The sequence below is a fragment of the Oncorhynchus nerka genome, linkage group LG9b (assembly GCF_034236695.1).
Source record: "Oncorhynchus nerka isolate Pitt River linkage group LG9b, Oner_Uvic_2.0, whole genome shotgun sequence".
Taxonomy (NCBI): Eukaryota; Metazoa; Chordata; class Actinopteri; order Salmoniformes; family Salmonidae; genus Oncorhynchus; species Oncorhynchus nerka.
Window position 1 is genome coordinate 23,759,601 of NC_088424.1, and position 19,273 is coordinate 23,778,873.

At 41.3% G+C, this 19,273-nt stretch overlaps 1 protein-coding gene across 1 annotated transcript in view; it reads right to left on the bottom strand.

The window, feature by feature from the left end:
* LOC115114475 (TGF-beta receptor type-1-like) overlaps nucleotides 1–19,046 on the bottom strand; it is a 40,117-nt gene extending 21,071 nt beyond the window's left edge. Inside the window, exon 1 of the mRNA XM_029642725.2 lies at nucleotides 18,891–19,046. Within this exon, the coding sequence (XP_029498585.1) occupies nucleotides 18,891–18,966 (76 nt within the window). The 5' untranslated portion in view covers nucleotides 18,967–19,046. The remainder of the gene's footprint in view (nucleotides 1–18,890) is intronic.
* Nucleotides 19,047–19,273: the final 227 nt, after the last annotated feature.

Consider the following 19,273-nt stretch of genomic DNA (forward strand, 5'->3'; position numbering starts at 1 on the left):
CAGCAGCTCTACCTCTAGTGACTCCCCATCCCGCATGAGGGAGCGTAATCATCGACTGACACTAATTAGCATAACGCAACGGACATAAATATTCCTAGAAAATATTCCTATTCATGAAAATCACAAGTGAAATATATTGAGACACAGCTTAGCCTTTTGTTAATCACCCTGTCATCTCAGATGTTCAAAATATGCTTTACAGCCAAAGCTAGACAAGCATTTGTGTAAGTTTATCGATAGCCTAGCATAGCATTTTGTCAAGCTAGCAGCAGGTAACTTGGTCACGGAAATCAGAAAAGCAATCAAATTAAATCGTTTACCTTTGATGAGCTTCGGATGTTTTCACTCACGAGACTCCCAGTTAGATAGCCAATGTTCCTTTTTTCCAAAAATATAATTTTTGTAGGCGAAATAGCTCCGTTTGTTCTTCACGTTTGGCTGAGAAATCGCCCGGAAATTGCAGTCACAAAAACGCCAAAAAATATTCGAAATTAGCTCCATAATATCGACAGAAACATGGCAAACGTTGTTTATAATCAATCCTCAAGGTGTTTTTCAAATATCTATTCGATAATATATCCACCGGGACACAATTGGTTTTTCAGTAGGACGGATTGGAATAATGGCTACCTCTGTATTTTACGCGAGAATCACTCTGGGATCACCATGTGACCACTTGCGCAATGTAGCCGCTTACAGGTATTCTTCAACATAAATGCGCAAAACTACGTCACAATGCTGTAGACACCTTGGGGAATATGGAGAAAAAGTAATCTGGTTGATAGCCCATTCACTGCTCAATAGGGACGCATTGGAACGCAAGCGCTTTCAAAACATGAAGCACTTCCGGATTGGATTTTTCTCAGGCTTTCGCCTGCAATATCAGTTCTGTTATACTCACAGACAATATTTTTACAGTTTTGGAAACTTTAGAGTGTTTTCTATCCTAAGCTGTCAATTATATGCATATTCTAGTTTCTGGGGCTGAGAAAGAGGCAGTTTCCAATGGGTACTGCCCCCTACACGCAAAAGGTTAATATTTCCTTATTTTTACTATTTTCTACATTGTAGAATAATAGTGAAGACATAAACTATGAAATAACACATGGAATCATATAGTAACCAAAAAAGTGTTAATGCATTATCAAAATAGGGCAGCGAAATGTCATTGCATTATCAAAATTGCGGCCGCAAATCTGCCATAGAAATAAAAATTATATAAGCTCCGGTAAAATGGATAGTAATAACCACTAAACGGTTTGGAGCATGTATTGAAATAATGGGCGAGTTTGTTCCGCAATGGACCGGTGCCCCGGATGGGTGGAGATTTTTCTTTAAGATCAATGGAATGAGCCAACTCTGCACACCCGGCCATGCAAAAGGAATTTGCCTAAAACATTATTGGTCAAAACCATTCATCTTGGGGTGACAAGGGGAAAGGCATTCTAAAATGCAGTCAGATCACGCAATTTTACCATTTATAAAAATAAAAATATGCAGACTAACTAAAAACAAAAGTGAAATTTGATGGATCAGGAATTATGATAATTTGCATGTAAAAAAGGATGTGCCAAAACATTTTGCACACCGTATTTTAATTGGCTCCATGGCAAGGTGGCCAAGTGTAGGGTCGTCACAAGTTAACACAGACAAAGTAATACATTTCTACATTTTCTCTTAAAAATTTGATTTTAAACCTAACTCAACCCCACTGCTAACCGTAGCATAACCTTTTTCTTTTCATAACATTTGTATGATATAGCAAATTTGGACTTTGTGGTTGTTTTAGCTAGTGGAAATTAAGGCTACAGATGACTTGCGAATAGGAAGAACTTTGCAGCAGGTGTTTCTGATTAATATATAAAACCCAACCCTGAAACATGGGCTGAAAATAATTTGCACATCTCATAGAAAAAGACAGGCAAAACTCCCGGAAACATCCGAAGTCACACATTTGGATTTGGCACTTCAAGCCTGAATATATCACACTTTTACTAAAACTATGACTTACTGAATTACATCGTTTTGCAACATTATGGGTAAGCTCTGGCCATCGTCATTCAGCTCGAAAAAGTTTATTTCTACTGATGTGGACGTTGAAAATGTAATTGAAAACGTTTTTGGGAAAGCCTTTCCATTTACCCGAAGGTAGAGCATCGCAATAGCATGACACTGCTACCACTATGCTTTACGGTAGAGATGGTGTTAGGACAGGTGATGAGCTGTGCCTGCTTCTCCAAACATAGCCCTTTGCATTTAGGCCAGAGTTCAATTGGTCTTAGACCACAGAATCTTTTGCCTTATGCTCAGAGGCTTTCATGTGCCTTTTGCAAACTCCAGTCTTGCTATCATGTGCCATTTTTCCAGGAGGGGCTTCAGTCTGGCCACTCTCCCATAAAGCCCAGATTGGTGAAGTGCTGTAGAGACTATTGTCCTTCTGGCAGGTTCTCCCATCTCAGCCAAGGAACTCTGTAGTTCTGTCAGTGGTTATTGGGTGCTTGGACACCTCCCTGACTAAGGTTCTTCTTGCCCAGTTTGGTTGGACAGCCAACTCTAGGCAGTCTGGGTAGTTTCCATTTCCCAATGGAGACCACTGTGCCCTTGGAAACTTTCAACACTAGAAATTGTTTTATACCCTTACCAAATATACGCCTCATCCTGATTTTATCTCTGAAATCGATGGAGAGTTCCTTGGACTCCGGGGTATAGTTTCTCCTTCGACACGCACTGTCAACTGTGGAACCTTATCTAGACAGGTGTTTATTTTAGGACTGTCCCTGAAAAAAATATATATTGCTCAACCGAAAGTCGCCTGCTCTTTCGACCAATCGTTTGGTAGAAAAAAATGGTATGTGTATTTTTCCATATATTGACACACCTTATGTGTTTTAATAAAATCAACTATATGCATTGAGCTTATCTGATGCTTTAGGCTTACTGTTTAATGAAATAAGATGAAAGCCAGAGATCTAGATAACCAGAAGAGAAGAAAAAAAACTTAACCTGACCAAAACAAACAAACATTCTCCTCCCTCTCCTGCTGGATTTCACAGATTCTGTCACTACTCTCCTGAAGTTACCGGTACTAGGCTACAAGAGGAGTCGGCAAGCTTTCTCATGTGGAATGCCAATTTATGTTACCATTTCTACCGATCTGCGTGCCAGATATGGTTTTAATATGCACATTTATAAGTCTTCGTATCTCAAAATCATTGTCATGTGGTTAATCAAAATTCTATCCAAATCTAAATTAAAATTATAAATTAAAATGATAAACCTAAAAAGTAACTTCTATTGCCAAATGTGTAAAATTAGCCTACATAAAGCCAGCCTGCAGGTATCCTATAAATCACATTGGCTTTGCATGGCCTGAACTTGAAACATTGTATCAACTATTAACTTGAGTCCCTGATGCTTGCGAGAATTTGCAACATTGTATAAAATATTGCTGAACTTGCAAAATTGTATAAAATATTCTGGGCCCTCAGTTTCCCACACCAGTGAGCTCGGGACAGACACAGCTGTAGGCTATTTGTGCAAGGGATAAGAAAGCAGTACTTGACTTGGACAGGAGCTCACCGGAGCAGAGTACCAACACCTCAAATGTTATACTGTTTGAGCTCCAGTTCCTCTTATATAATATTAGCTTAAAAGTATTGTGGAGCTCCTACACCTAAATAGAAACATTACCAGCACCCAAAATGAGTACCAGAACCTATTTCTCTCCAAGTTAAGCACTAATAAGAAATAGTCAGGTAGGCTTATTTTATTAAATTTCCACTGGATCAGAGCATGACATTTTTCCCTTTCACACTGAGTGGTTATTGAAAGGGGGAGAGCTGGAAAGATTTTACAACTACATTGAGGAACTATTGTCAATCTCAATGGATGTAAAAACAGACTTGGTTTGTTTGCCGTTTGAGGTGAAGAAAACATTACTTTGAGAAGCTCCACAGCTCATTAGTGGTGGTGTGTTAAGTTAATCAAAAATACTATCAGATCCCCAAATTGGCACACGTATATGCCCACAATGGCACGCATGCCAGGTAGCCTATAGGCCTACTTCTAAGCGTTATCAGGTGAGCGTCCTTACTCAAAATTGACAGGAGCGCTCCAAACAAAAGAAAATGACTAAAATTGACAAAACTCGTAAAATGGAATGAAATAAACCAAAACTGTGTTGTATAGGTTGTGTCGCTCTGCAAACAATGTGTCTACTCTGATAATGAGAACGGTTAAAAGGAATAATAATATATATTGAATGCATTAACCTCTTGCTTCTACTTGGGACGCTTGCGTCCCAACTAGAGCTCTGGAAATGCAAATGCGCTACGCTAAATGCTAATAGTATTAGTTAAAACTCAAAAGTTCATTAAAATACACATGCAGGGTATCAAATTAAAGCTACACTCGTTGTGAATTACCATAACCAAACTCCATTACCTTTGATTCACAGAAGTGACAATCAAGAATACCTATCCACACTGATGATTCTGGCATCTCATGGACAATGGACATTGAGGTAATTGTGACACGAGAGAGAGAGAGGTTTAATCTTAATCTGACGCTGTTGTTGTGTTGGTCACACTGATCAGCTGCTTCTCCCTCCCTGTGTGTCTGACTCCACTGAGCTGACAGCTCTACATTCATTTCCATAGTCAGGTCACAGCCCTGCTGCTCTGCTCCATCACCCTGATTGAAGCTCTTTTGTCCTCACGAGAGCGTGTGTGTGTGTGTGTGTGTGTGTGTGTGTGGCAAGGCCTGATTTCAGCAGATGTCTGGTCGTGGCCTGTTCCTTGCCCATTCATGACTTTAGGGACCTCAGAGTAATTCAGTAGGTGTGAGCCTATTCGGACTAGCTGATGACAGTACACTGAGATTACCTAATTTAACACAAACCTAAAATCGATTTTAGAGCTGGAACACAAAGTCAAGTGTATAGCTTTTGACTTGATGTACTTCAATGGAATCTGTTGGGCTTCTGCAGAATGTGTTTTCTGCTGAAGCATTATTCAATATGCCAGCCTGTAGAGGAAGTGACAGACAGCAAAGTCTGGAGAAAATCAAATGAAAAGTCAGCCTGGTACAGCCACTGGTCTTCTCCAAATCCACCCTGTGAGTCACATTGAACTGGAAGACAGCCACACGTATGGAGAAGCCAGTCCAAAACAAGCGTTCAAAAACACATGTTTCTCCATATGCCCTCTAGACAGTGGTTTCGGGAAAAAACTATGTTTTTATAAGTATTATTGGGTGTTTGTCAATATGCATACTACTGTCATGACTGTCCTGATCAGGTCAGGTTACAGGAGACCACAACCCTACAGATTATCTCTCATCCCCAACAGAGGAGGAGAGATCTAGGGGTCTGAAGATGTGGGGGTTTCATGACCCCTCACGCCCCTGGTAAATCTCAGGCCACAGACAAATTCCTTTGTCGTGGAGAATAATTTTGCACGCCCAATTTTTCAGTTTTTGATTTGTTAAAAAAGTTTGAAATATCCAATAAATGTCGTTCCACTTCATGATTGTGTCCCACTTGTTGTTGATTCTTCACAAAAAAATACAGTTTTATATCTTTATGTTTGAAGCCTGAAATGTGGCAAAAGGTCGCAAAGTTCAAGGGGGCCGAATACATTCGCAAGGCACTGTATATGCAAAACGAAAGTTCTACTTCATAATTATCAGCTAGCTATATGTGAATCATAATCTAGCTAGCTAAAATGACCTAAAGCTAAGGTTATGCAAGGTAGATGTACATTTTTTGTAGGTAGCTAGCTAACCAGCTAGTTAGCCCTGTTGACTTACTACGGACTTACCCATTCACTGAACCTTCTTCCAGCCAGGAAAATGTCAATAAAGACTAAACATGATATACAGTACACAAAGCAAACATTTTACTTCATAACTATCAGTTAGCTACAATATGACAACTAAATATAGCTAACCAGATAGTCCAACAGGCAAAAATGACCTAAAACTAATGTTATGCAAGTTAGGCATGTCAAATCTTTGTGGGTAGCTAGCTAAGAATTATTCATGGTCATCTGGCTAGCTAACAGTAGGAGCTAGCCAGTTAGCCCTATAGACTTACTATGATTTGGACTCATACTCCGACCCTGCTGTACTCCAATTTGCGTGCTCGGAATACGGTAGTATGCATTTCGAGAAACACCCAATGTTTTGCCCTTAGCTTAGTGACTAATTGTGTTGTCAGTCTCTAAAGAGCAGTCTTTGCTCCTCTATAATTATTTTATATGAATCGATAATTCATATAAAATTGCTTTGCTCAAGGGTAAAATGATATTTGAATACTGTGGAAACCTACAATGCCAACAATGTACTTCTGAGATCACGTTTGTGTTTTCACTTTCCCCTGTCCTGGCAAACCATATTGTCCTTATAGCACACCAACCAACAAAACCAATTTCAGAGGAAACATTTCCCAAGTTGGTCCAAATACAATAAAAACCCTAACCTGCTTAGTTGAATTCATTTTTTTTGCGAGTGGAGAAATGCTGAGCTGTAAGGTACTTGTACACTTGTTTGGAAATGTGAAAATAAATAACATTTGTCAGTTTAACTTGTTATAGTTGTTAGCAGTGTACAGACGGAAGGTCTCGATTCACAGGCACCACATGAATACCACATACCACATGCCAGCTAGTCTTTTTCCTCAAGAGACAAAAGCTATTGAACAGAGAGAAACTAGATGAAAAGTAACTCCAGGCTGGGAGCAGTGTCAAACTATCCTGTCCTCTATTGGAATATTTAGAGACAAGGAAAGTAAATGTAAGGTTTTATCCAGAACAGGGATGGAGTATTAAAATGTCATGATGTGGAAAGCGAACGTTGAGTTGGGAACACAGGAGTTCTTCTCAGCCCACCGTTCTCTCCCCCGCTTTCATTTGCATAACAATAAACATTCCTGGCAGCTCGGTTCCCCGTGACCTGCGCCATGTTTGAAAACACAATTCTTGAAAACAAAAAGCAAGTGTGAAAATCTAACTAAGAGAATCACAATTCTGTGTCTAAAGCCATATCTGGCAGTGACTGGATAACTTAGCGATGGATATGTGAATTGCTGCTTCAAGAATTGTATCCATTGTCATTCCAAATTACTCTGGGCAATCAATCACGCTCAACTTCTTTAGTCTTTTGCATTGAGGAAAAATAAAATGTCAGATTGGCCAACAACACAAATATACCCCACCCACATGGAACACCCCTAACCGCTCAGTCATACCAAACCCCTTCTCACACACACTGGGTGTTCAAGCGGGCTGACTGTAGTTGAAAGTCGGTGAATATAGTCAGGGGAAGGGCATCTGCAACAGCCGAAAGTGAGACACTGTAGTGGTTTTCTAACAGCAAGGCTCAGATCAACATATACTACATGATCAAAAGTATGTGAACACCTGCTCGTTTAACATCTCATTCCAAAATCATGGGCATTAATATAGAGTCGGTCCCCCCTTTGCAGCCATAACAGCCTCCACTCTTCTGGGAAGGTTTTCCAATAGAAGTTGGAACATTGCAGTGGGGACTTCCTTCCATTCAGCCACAAGAAAATCAGTAAGGTTGGGCACTCATGTTGGGCGATTAGGCCTGGCTTGCAGTCAGTGTTCCAATTCATCCCAAAAGGTGTTCAAGTTCTTACACACTGATCTCGACACACTATTTCTGTCTGGACCTCGCTTTGTGCACGGGGACATTGTCATGCTGAAACAGGAAAAGACCTTCCCCAAACTGTTGCCACAAAGTTGGAAACACAGAATTTTCTGGAATGTCACTGCATGCTATAGCGTTAAGATTTCCCACCAAACTTTACAGTTGGCATTGGGGCGGGTAGCGTTCTCCTGGCATCCGCCAAACTCAGATTCGTCCTTCAAGATGGTGAAGCGTGATTCATCACATTTCCACTGGTCCAGAGTCCAATAGCGGCGAACATTACACTACTCCAGCTGACTCTTGGCATTGTGCATGGTGATCTTAGGCTTGTGTGCGAGTGCTTGGCGGTCCTGTTCTGTGAGCTTGTGTGGCCTACCACTTCGCTGCGGAGCTGTTATTGCTCCTAGACGTTTCCACTTCACAATAACAACACTTACAGTTGACCGGGGCAGATTAGCAGGGCAGAAATATGACAAACTGAAAGGTAGCATCCTATGACGTTGCCACGTTAAAAGTCTCTGAGCTCTTCAGTAAGGCCATTCTACTGTCAATGTTTGTCTACGAAGATTGCATGGCCGTGTGCTCGATTTTATACACCTGTCAGCAACGGTGTGGCTGAAATAGCCGAATCCACTAATTTCAAGGGGTGTCCACATATACACACACACACACACTGTAGTGTATCTAGCAACAATGACAATAAGCTGCCACGTGGGGAATGTAGGTGGTTCGTTTCAGCTAGTTTCATCTTGTTCTTGATACCATGTCTTGTTTTGACTGATGTCACGTCTATGGTAATATGGCTCACATTCGCTGACTAGCGAACCAAAAACTAACAATGTATTTGAGAGACAAGTGCTCATTGTGCAAATGTATTTATGTTTTCAATAAACATTAGATTAAATATTGTCTACATGTTGTCAACACTAAGCCAACCTCGACAGTTTTGCCCCATAGTTGAGCATGCGTCTGATTTGTTGCTAAACAACAAACCCGTCTATAGCCTGTCATGAAAATGATAAGCACTACAGAGTAATCAAAACCTAGTCATGAACACACCCAACAGAAACCAAGGCTACAAGTGTTTCTGCCAACAGTTAGACCCAAAAATATAATTCTGTCAGATAGTGGGATAAGCTTTTTATGTGGTCTGTCTGCATATGCCTAGTGCCTGTGCAGGATTGCCTGTGCAGGATCCGAAGGCTTTACCCAGTCATATAGAATATCCATCTAGCCTATGGCTCTTGCTTAACCCATTGCCTGTCACCAAGGACATTGAACACTTACATAATAAATGTAGAGGTTAGCAAGCACTCACAAATATAGTGCAGTGGCTATTTCTTAGACTATTTCATAACAGCAGTGTCAATGATAGAACAGCCCAGACAATTCACAAAACAAAGTTGGCTGAAATATTCTAGCTTTGTGGACAGCTAACAAAGCCTTTGTGACCAAAATATGTGTCCTTGAGGCTGATGTTACGAAATAAAATGTAAGATATTCTATAAATTTGTGCTGGCCCGACCATCTTTATTCAATATGTGGAGCAGAAGCATTCACTAACAAAGCCTTTGTTGATGAGAAATATTGGTTGACAAAGTAGCTAAACGATGGTTGTGTCAATTGATGTGAAATCTGTGTCGTTTCATCTGAAAAAAACACAAGAAAGGATTGACACCCACCATCTCGTAGTTTTTTATTATTTTGTAGACATTTACTGCATTGATTACTAGGAAAATAAGCATTGCGCTGCACCTGCCACAAAACCTGCTAAATTGTGTACACGACCAATAAAATTGTATTAGATCTCAGATTGTACTGAAATAATTTCTGCAAGAAACATAAGATTAGCATTCTTGCAATATTATTTTGTTGAAATATAATTTCTCTCTGGTAAATTAAGCTAAATGATTGCACCCAAACGGGCCATTTTAAATTAAAGGATTCATATAATATTCAATAAATATTAAAGTACATAATATCTGATTTGGATCAACAAAAATGTCTAACAATAGATATGTTTCCATCCAGTTGACGACAGATTGACGTGAATATTCTAAAATCCGTATAAAGAAAATTTTACTGACACAAAAAGATCTCACCATGTAGAATCTGTCTGCATTACCGAAAATTCCTGTTTCCATCACAGCTGTTGTTGTTTTTTTAATACAGTATGATGTGGATGGAAACGTGGTTAATCAAATCAAACTTTGTCACATGCGCCAATACAACAAGTTTGGACTTAACCGTGAAATGCTTACTTTACAAGCCCTTTACCAATAGTGCAGTTCAAGAAGAGTTAATAAAATATTTACCAAATAAAGCAAAATAATATAAAACACAATAACGAGGCTATACACAGGGGGTACCGGTACAGAGTCAGTGTGCGGGGGTACAGGTTAGAGGTAAGTTGTAAATGTAGGTAGGGGTGAAGTGACTATGTATAGATAATAAAACAGCGAGTAGCAGCAGTGTACAAAACAAATGGTGGGGTGGGTGGGGGGTCAATATAATAGTCCGGTGGCCATTTGATTAGTTGTTCAGCAGTCTTATGGCTTGGGGGTAGAAGCAGTTAAGGAGCCTTTTGGTCCTAGACTTGGCGCTCCGGTACCGCTTGCCGTGCGGGTGACTGGACTGTTATGGGCTTTCCTCTGACATCGCCTATTATATAGGTCCTGGATTGCTGGAAGCTTGGCCCCAGTTATGTACTGGGCCGTATGTAGTACCCTCTGTAGTGCCTTACGGTAAGATGCAGAGCAGTTGCCATACCAGGCAGTGATGCAACCGGTCAGGATGTTCTTGATGGTGCGGCAGGAGAACTTTGAAGATTTGGGGACCCATGCCAAATCTTGTGTCTCCTGAGGGGGAAAAAGTTTTGTTGTGCCCTCTTCACGACTGCCTTGATGTGTTTGGACCATGATAGATCATTGGTGATGTGGACACCAAGAAACTTGAAACTCTCAACCAGCTCACTACAGCCCCGTTGAAGTTAATGGGGGCCTGTTCGGACCGCCTTTTCCTGTAGTCCACGATCAGTTTCTTTGTCTTGCTCACATTGAGGGAGAGGTTGTTGTCCTGGCACCACACTGCCAGTTCTCTGACCTCCTCCTTATAGGCGGTCTCATCGTTGTTGGTGATCAGGCCTACCACCGTTGTGTCGTCAGCAAACTTAAGGATGGTGTTTGAGTCGTATTTGGTCGTGGGTGAACAGGGAGTACAGAAGGTAACTAAGAACACACCCCTGAGGGGGCCCCGTATTGAGTAATGAGTAAGACATGAGGATCCAAAGAAATGGTCAAAAGCCACCCACCCCAATCCCAACAAGTATGCAGAATCAGTTCTGTTTGCGCGCTAATATAAGTACCATTGACTTTTGGGCTGTTCTCACCCCCCCCCCAATTAATTTTTTTTTTTAACTTGGTCAACCAAGAGTGGTCCATTTTTTTCGACCAATTGATTGGTAAAAAATGGAAACCGTGGATTTGTCAATATATAGACACACCCTGTGTTTGAATAAAATGTAGGATACTTTGTCTGATGCTGTAAGCGCAGCAATTAAAAATGACACAAATTACTGAAGAGGGAGTCAGATGTATTTTTATTTAATTAGGCAAGCCAGTTAACTTCTTTGGGGTACCCCCCCTTCTTCTCAATTTCCGCCTAAAGACATACCCTAATCTAACTGCCTGTAGCTCAGGCACAGAGGCAAGGATATGCATATTCTTGGTATCACTTGAAAGGAAACACTCTGAATTTTGTAGAAATGTGAATTGAATGTAGGAGAATATAACACAATAGATCTGGTAGAAAGAAATACAAGGAAATAAACATACGTTTTCTGTTTTTTATTTATGTTGCTGCATCATCTTTCAAATGACCAAGAACAGCCAAACATACAGATAGGATGCTGTGGATGATTTGAATGATGGACATAAGATGGCAACAATAGCTGAGCAAAGTTTTAGACAGATATCTTCAAAAATGAGCGAGCTACATGACATTGAGCATGAAGTCACCCAGGTGTCCCACACAAATGTACCCAAGTGGCCGAATTGGTACAGTGATACATTTTGAAGGAAAGAACTATATACAAAATACATAAATGCTATTCTAACACCCCCCCCCCAAAAAAACAAATATATATATATATGAAAAAAATTATCAAATAAATAAATAAATAATAATAAACAAACAAATAACAAGGGTAAACTATTTACACATTTTCTATTTACAATATTGTGAAGACCCTCAGTCCTCTACACAATATTGTGCTGCTGATGCCAGGTGCCATAGCAGTCTCTTTCTGCTGTAAAGCAGAGGCTTACTGAACAGCTGGTGCAGGTGATGGGGCATTTCCTGTGACAAAGGGCACAACGTCTCCCTACTGTGCCCTTTTTGCCCTGAGGCACATTCATGCCTGCAGAGATGAATCTGGGCAGGTGAACACCACTGGTTGGAGCAGAAGGTGCTGCAGTGGACTTGCTGTAGCTAGAAAGCTCCTGGATGAGCAGCTCCCTGAAGGCTAGCTGTGAGATGGGGGCTGTCCACAGCTCTTTGCCATTTCCTTCTGGATGAGGAAGGAATTCACCATAGCAATGTCAATGAAATGATAGAAAAATGTTTTGTACCATTTCATGGTCTTGTGAAGAACATTGTATCAGCACATCTGACAGGTCCACACCTCCCATGCTCTTGTTGTAGTCCTTCACAGCAGCTGGAATGGGGAGATTTTTTGTGGTCCATGCCCCGGCACCGTCCTTCACACGCCTGATGATGTGATCTCCACCGTGTCTACGGTGTCAATATATTGACAAATCCACGGTTTCCATTTTTTACCAAACAATTGGTCGAAAAAAATAGACCACTCTTGGTCGACCAAGAGCAGGGAAACAGCCCAAAAGTCAATGGTACTTATATTAGCACGCAAACAGAACTGATTCTGTAGACTTGTGGATACTGGAGCACATGACCACCTCTATAGTATCCATCCACTTCACAAACAGCAGGCCATCTTCACGGATCCATCACATGGTACCCCGCTCAGACCACTTAGGCATGTCGTTCACCTTGGTCTTTGGAAATCCCACCCTGTTGGTACGAATGGTGTCACAAGCCCACACCTCCCACTTCCTCAGCTCTGTAAACAGGGTAGGGCTTGTGTAGAAGTTATCCACAAACAGTTTGTAGCCATTCCTCAGCAGTTGAAAATCCAATAACTCCATAACGGAATCATAACTCAGTCAATAACCGGTAGCAAAACTGTTTTTCCCCTCATAAACCAAAAAATTGCAAGTGTAGGCACACACAGAATCAGACAAAACAAACAGCTTGTAACCCCATTTGGTTGGTTTGTTACGCATGTATTGTTTGAGGCTGATTCTGGCCTTTGAGGCTACCATCCTCTCGTCGATGGACAGGTTCTGGGCGGGCTGAAAATACTGTAAGTCTTGCAGGCATCAACGATGCTGGGGTAGAGAGGTTTTATTTTACAGAGCCTATCAAACCTTGGTGTGCCTCTCTTCTTGTCATTCTCCCCATCAACTTCTGGGTCACTGATGTGAAGCGCCCGTGAGATAGTCAGAAACCTTTTACAAGACATGACAGTCATGGGGAAAGGCAGTTGATAGAGAGCTGACGTTTTCCAGTAGTCCCTTAGAGTTTTCAACTTCACCAGCCCCATTGAAAAGTAGCAGAAAAGGTCTGACATAGAAATGGTCTTCCATGCCTCTTTCTTTCCTGCCTGCTTCTTAGCCCCATACTTATTGGTGTTCGCCACCAGAAAAATCAACGACTGATGAGTTGAAAAACAGTTGAAAAAGTTGAAGGGGGCTGTACTTTGTGGCATTCATGTCTAGTTGAGGTCCTGGCTGCCTTTTGGGTCTAAAAACTGGTGGATTTGGTTCCACATCATCTTCTAACACAGAGTGCCAACAACCCTCTGGCCCTCTGTCTGCAGGTTTCTCTCTTCCCCACCTCCTCTTCTTTGTCACTGACTTCACATCTCTAGATGGCCAGGTAGGTGTGGAGCCGTAGACAGCGGGGGTCCGGCTGGATGAACCAGCTTCAGAGGGAGATGGACACCTAGACATTGGCGGCTCACAATCAGATTCACTGCCACTGTGAAAGATTACAAAAATCAGTAACAATACTTTCACGTATGAGCCCTATATCAACAAGTAAAATAAATATATATATATATATAATCTCTGAGTACAGGGAACATAATCACTATGGTGAAGTGCTGTTCTATTCCATGTTTATGTAAAATAAATTTAAAAAATATATCACACACACACAGTATTGCCAATTTCATTACAGATGATATTTTTATATATTGCAAATAAAATAAAACAAAAAAAATCTCAAATGAATAATATTTCATATTAATTTCAAACAATGACATTAGCATTAGAACTTACCAATCCAGCATGGCATCCTCGCCGTGCAGAAACATTTCTTCCGCCTGGGAGTCGAAACTATCTTCGCTGAAAGATTCCTCTTTCTGAAGAAACTCGGTCTCGCTGTCTCGATCAATTTCCTCTATAATTTGGGTTAAATCTGTATACCTAGACTTTGCTTTAGCTTTTCCCGATTTATTCACCATAATTTAAATATATAAACTTGTTGAAAATGCTATTGAATATGTACTGCTATGCATAACACTCGTGGCTCCGTCAAGTAGGATTTGCAATGGCGAATGAACCTCTTTTACGCCAGAGTTTACGACAAAGGCTGGTCTTCGAACGTATAACCATTACATATTGCCGTTTACCTTAGCTCATTGGCGATCTTCCAAGCTAGATTTCAAGATGATCAGTGGTCATTGGGCCAAAATACAGTCAATCAACAATAGACTGGTCCTACCATTGGTGCGCAATGAGGTCATTGATTGGTGTCTTCAAATCGGTTTGTTTCGGTCAATACATCCTGGGAAAAGAACCATCATGTATGGTTGTGTTAGTAACAACCAGAGGACTGGATAAATGACTGGATAAACGTTTGTTTAGTGTGTGTAATTACCACGAACGCTTCGTCCAAAGTTGAATGAGACGGAAATCAAGACGCAACCGGTTTACAAATGTTTCGTGTTAGGCTATAAAAAATGATTTTATCAAAGAAAACAAACATTCACTGTGTAGTTAGGACACTTGGCATTGCCACCAGAGGAAGATCTTCAATGGTAAGCAATGTATTTTATTGTTATTTCTGACTTTCGTGACGCTAATGCTTGGTTGGAAAATGCTAGTAATACTTGTGTGTGTGTGTGTGTGTGTGTGTGGGGAGCCATCCTCAGAAAATCGCATGTTTGCTTTTGCAGTAAACCTTTTTGAATTCTGACACAGCGGCTGGATTAATAAGACGTTCATCTTTTAAATTATGTAAGATACATGTATTTACAAGAATGTTTAATACAATGAATGGTGTATTTAAAATGTTAGCTCTCTGCAATTTCACCGGATGTGGGGCCCTAAGAAATCAGAAAAATGCTCACCCAGAGGCAGCGCTTCTAAAAGCCGAGGACTTTAACGCAGGGAAACTTAAATCTGTTTTACCTCATTTCTGCCAGCAAGGGGGGGGGGACTGGAGACCACCTTTACTCCACACACAGATTTGCCTCCATTTGGCAAATCTGACCATAACAAATCTGATTCCTGCTTATGGGACGGCAGGTAGTCTAGTGGTTAGAGCGTTGGACTAGTAACCGATAGGTTGTAAGATCAAATCCCCGAGCTGACAAGGTAAATATCTGTCGTTCTGCCCCTGAACAAGGCAGTTAACCCATTGTTCCTAGGCCATCATTGAAAATAAGAATTTGTTCTTAACTGACTTGCATAGTTAAATAAAGGTAAATTACAAGCAGTGATTCACTCAATAAGGAAGTGGTCAGAGGACACAGATGCTAAGCTAAAGGACTGTTTTGCTAGCACAGACTGGAATATGTTATGGGGTTGTTCCAATTCATAAATAAGTGCATCGATGACGTCGTCCCCACAGTGACCGTACATACATACCCCAACCAGAAGCCATGGATTACAGGCAACATCCGCACTCAGCTAAAGGGTAGAGCTTCCGGTTTCAAGGACACTTATAAGAAATCCTGCTATTCCCTCCAACGAACCATCAAACAGTCAAAGCGTCAATACAGGCCTAAGATTGAATCGTACTACACCGGCTCAGATGTGGCATGGCTGTCGGGTCGGTATTTGCATACCTTCCGATAGATCCACAGATGATGCAATCTCTATTGCACTCCACACTGCCCTTTCCCACCTGGACAAAAGGAACACCTACATGATAATGATATTTATTGACTACAGCTAAGCATTCAACACCATAGTGCCCTCAAAGCTGGGACTAAACCCTCCTCTACTCCCTGTTCACCCATGACTGCATGGCCAAGTACGACTCCAACACAATCATTAAGTTTGCTGACGGCACAACAGTGGTAGGCCTGATCCCTGACAATGATGAGACTGACCTCCTCCCTATAGGTTGAGACCTGGCAGTGTGGTGCCAGGATAACAACCTCTCCCTCAATGTGATCAAAACAAAAGAGATGATTGTGGACTACAAAAAAAGGAGGGCCGAGCACACCCCCATTCTCATTGACAGGGCTGTAGTGGAGTAGGTTGAAAGCTTCAAGTTCCTTGGTGTCCACATCACCAACAAACTATCATGGTCCAAACACACCAAGACAGTTGTGAAGAGGGCATGATAACACCTATTCCCCCTCCAAAGACTGAAAAGATTTGGCACGGGTCCTCACATGCTCAAAAGGTTCTACAGCTGCACCATCGAGAGCATGGTTGCATCACCGCCTGGTATGGCAACTGCTCGGCCTCTGACCGAAAGGCACTACAGCGGGTAGTGTGTACGGCCCAGTACACCAAGCTTCCTGCCATCCAGGACCTCTATACCAGTCGGTGTCATAGGAAGGCCCAAGAAATTGCCAAGGACTCCAGCCACCCTAGTCATAGATTGTTCTCTCTCCTACCGCACGGCAAGCGGTACCGGAGCGCCTAGTTTAGGTCAAAGAGGCTTCTTAACAGATTCAACCCCCAAGCCATAAGACACTTGAACAGTTATTCAAATGACTACCCTGACTATCTGCATTGTCCCCACACCCCATTTTTACACTGCTGCTACTCTGTTTATTATCCATGCATAGTCACTTTACCTCTACCTACATGTACATATTACCTCGCCTAACCGGTGCCCCCACACATTGACTCTGTACCGGTACCCCCTGTATATTAGCCTCGCTAATATTAATTTATTGTTGCTCCTTAATTATTTGTTATATTTCTATTTTTCTTAACTGCATTGTTGGTTAAGAGCTTGTAAGTAAGCATTTCACTGTAAGGTCCACACCTGCTGTATTTGGCACATGTGACATCAAATTGATTTATTCTAAAGTGGATTAAATATTAGGTCTGGTCTGGGCCAATTGAGGAAAGTCTCTGAATTAGCATATGAATCCTATAATATAAAAATTGCCAATTTGTGTGGAATCAATTACCTTAATTTATCAGAGTTGAAATTATATTTCAACCAAATTTAGCAGGAATGCTAATCTTGTCTCTTTCTAACTACAGATACAATCTGGGAAACTCCATCCCTCTGTGCACATTGTGGAATGGCTCTGAGGAGGGTTTATTCCCTAGGGTAGACTATAGGTTTGTAAATCACATTATGGAAATTACATACAGACCTATTCACATCTCAGCACAGTACACTGATAGGCATGGAACAGATGAGATCTAACCATGCAAAATAACATTACTCATTTATGAACCTATGACATATTACAGCAGAAAACGAGATCCTGTTTCTGATCATGTCCCTGCTTTTCTCTCCTCTAGTCATCCATTACAAGACACCCTACACAGGGATGCTTGTGCTGGAGCATTTGTGCTCTCTGTACATTGAAGGTATGTGTGGAATAGCCGTTCTCAGATCTGCCCATCAGTGGACAAATGGAGCCCATCACCATTCCTCATACAGATGGGATGCTTTGTTTCCACGAGCCTACTCCGTAAACTGGATCGCGATTAAGATTAAATACGTTTTGGCTTCGTTAACTATAACCTTCTCTAGACTACATCTCCTATCCATCCGTTAAAACAAATAAAAATTAACTCCCTGCACAATTTTAGAATTGGAAATCGAGATAATGACTATACTGTGACAAGGTAATTTTGCTATAGCAAAGCTTCAATGGAGAAGCTGAAAAATATATAAATTGATGCCTCGGGCAACTACTCGTGGGTTACAATGTCAACGTAGGCTACATGCGCCTCCAGTATCCATGGATGCATCAGCAGGCACGTAGAGTATGTTTGGTAGGCTAAGTCATCATTCCTTGTTAGTCAATTGTCAGAAACCCCACGTATTGAACCGATACGTCTCCAATATTCTGTAACAAATCGTATGCTTTGAATCTGGTAAACGGGTCATTCGGTAGTCAGTTATTTGCAACAGTGTATCTAACGTTAAATAGCCTGAAGGGGCTTAGCCTATGCTACATATTGATATTCCTACGTGAGTCCTTATCACTAATCGACTATTTAGACATTTTAGATGATAATGTGCTCTTTGGACTAATGTCTTCAGATAACTTATTTTGTTGTATTCGACAAGTGCTATGACGAGCTTTTTAGATCTCTAGAGACACTACACATCCTCAGCAACGAAGCGGGTGCATTGTATGATCCAATGTCGCCACCCTATCACGCTTCCATGATAACTATCTGGACATTGTATCACATTGTATCAAGTATAAAACTGTCACGTTAACAACAGCTCATATGTGCCAATCCTATTCATTCGGTTCGCTTTGCTCGTCCTATGACTCAAACAACTATGTTGACAAAAAAAATATACAGGACACTTCGACTTCACCAAGTACAGAAAGAGCAATTGTCGAGTCTCTCTTTTGCTAGACAACATATCAGCCACTTCAATACAACGGGATATAAATGTCTGGCCATAAGCACCTCCGAGTCCTAAATTATAGCCAAGTGAGGCAATTTTCGTGCAAGTGACTTTTTATTCGTTCTCTCACCCGCATGGTCATTTGCTTGACAATAAACATTCCTGGCAGCTCGGTTCCCCATGACCTGCGCCATGTTTGAAAACACAATTTTTTAAAACAAAAACCAAGTGTGAAAATCTAATTTGAATCATAATTCTGTGTCTAATGTGTCTGCATCACTTACCGATTGATATGTGAATTCCTGCTCCAAGAAATATGACCAAAAATATGAAATAACAGCGTATTGTATCCATTGTCATAACAAATTACTCTGGGCAATTTCTCACCAACTTCTGTATTCTTTGCTTGGAGGAAAAAAAATGGTCTGATTGCCAACAACGCGAAAATATCCCGCCCACATGGAACTCCCCCAACCGCCCTTAACCCCTCTCTCATACCCAACCCCTTCTCACACTGGGCGTGTTCAAGCATGCAGACGGTAGTCGAAAATCAGTGAATGAAGTCAGGGGACGTGCATCTGCGACAGCCGAAAGTCGGACACTGTAGTGGTTTCCCAACAGCAAGGCTCAGATTAACCTGGCAGCGTCAACATACGCTACATGACCA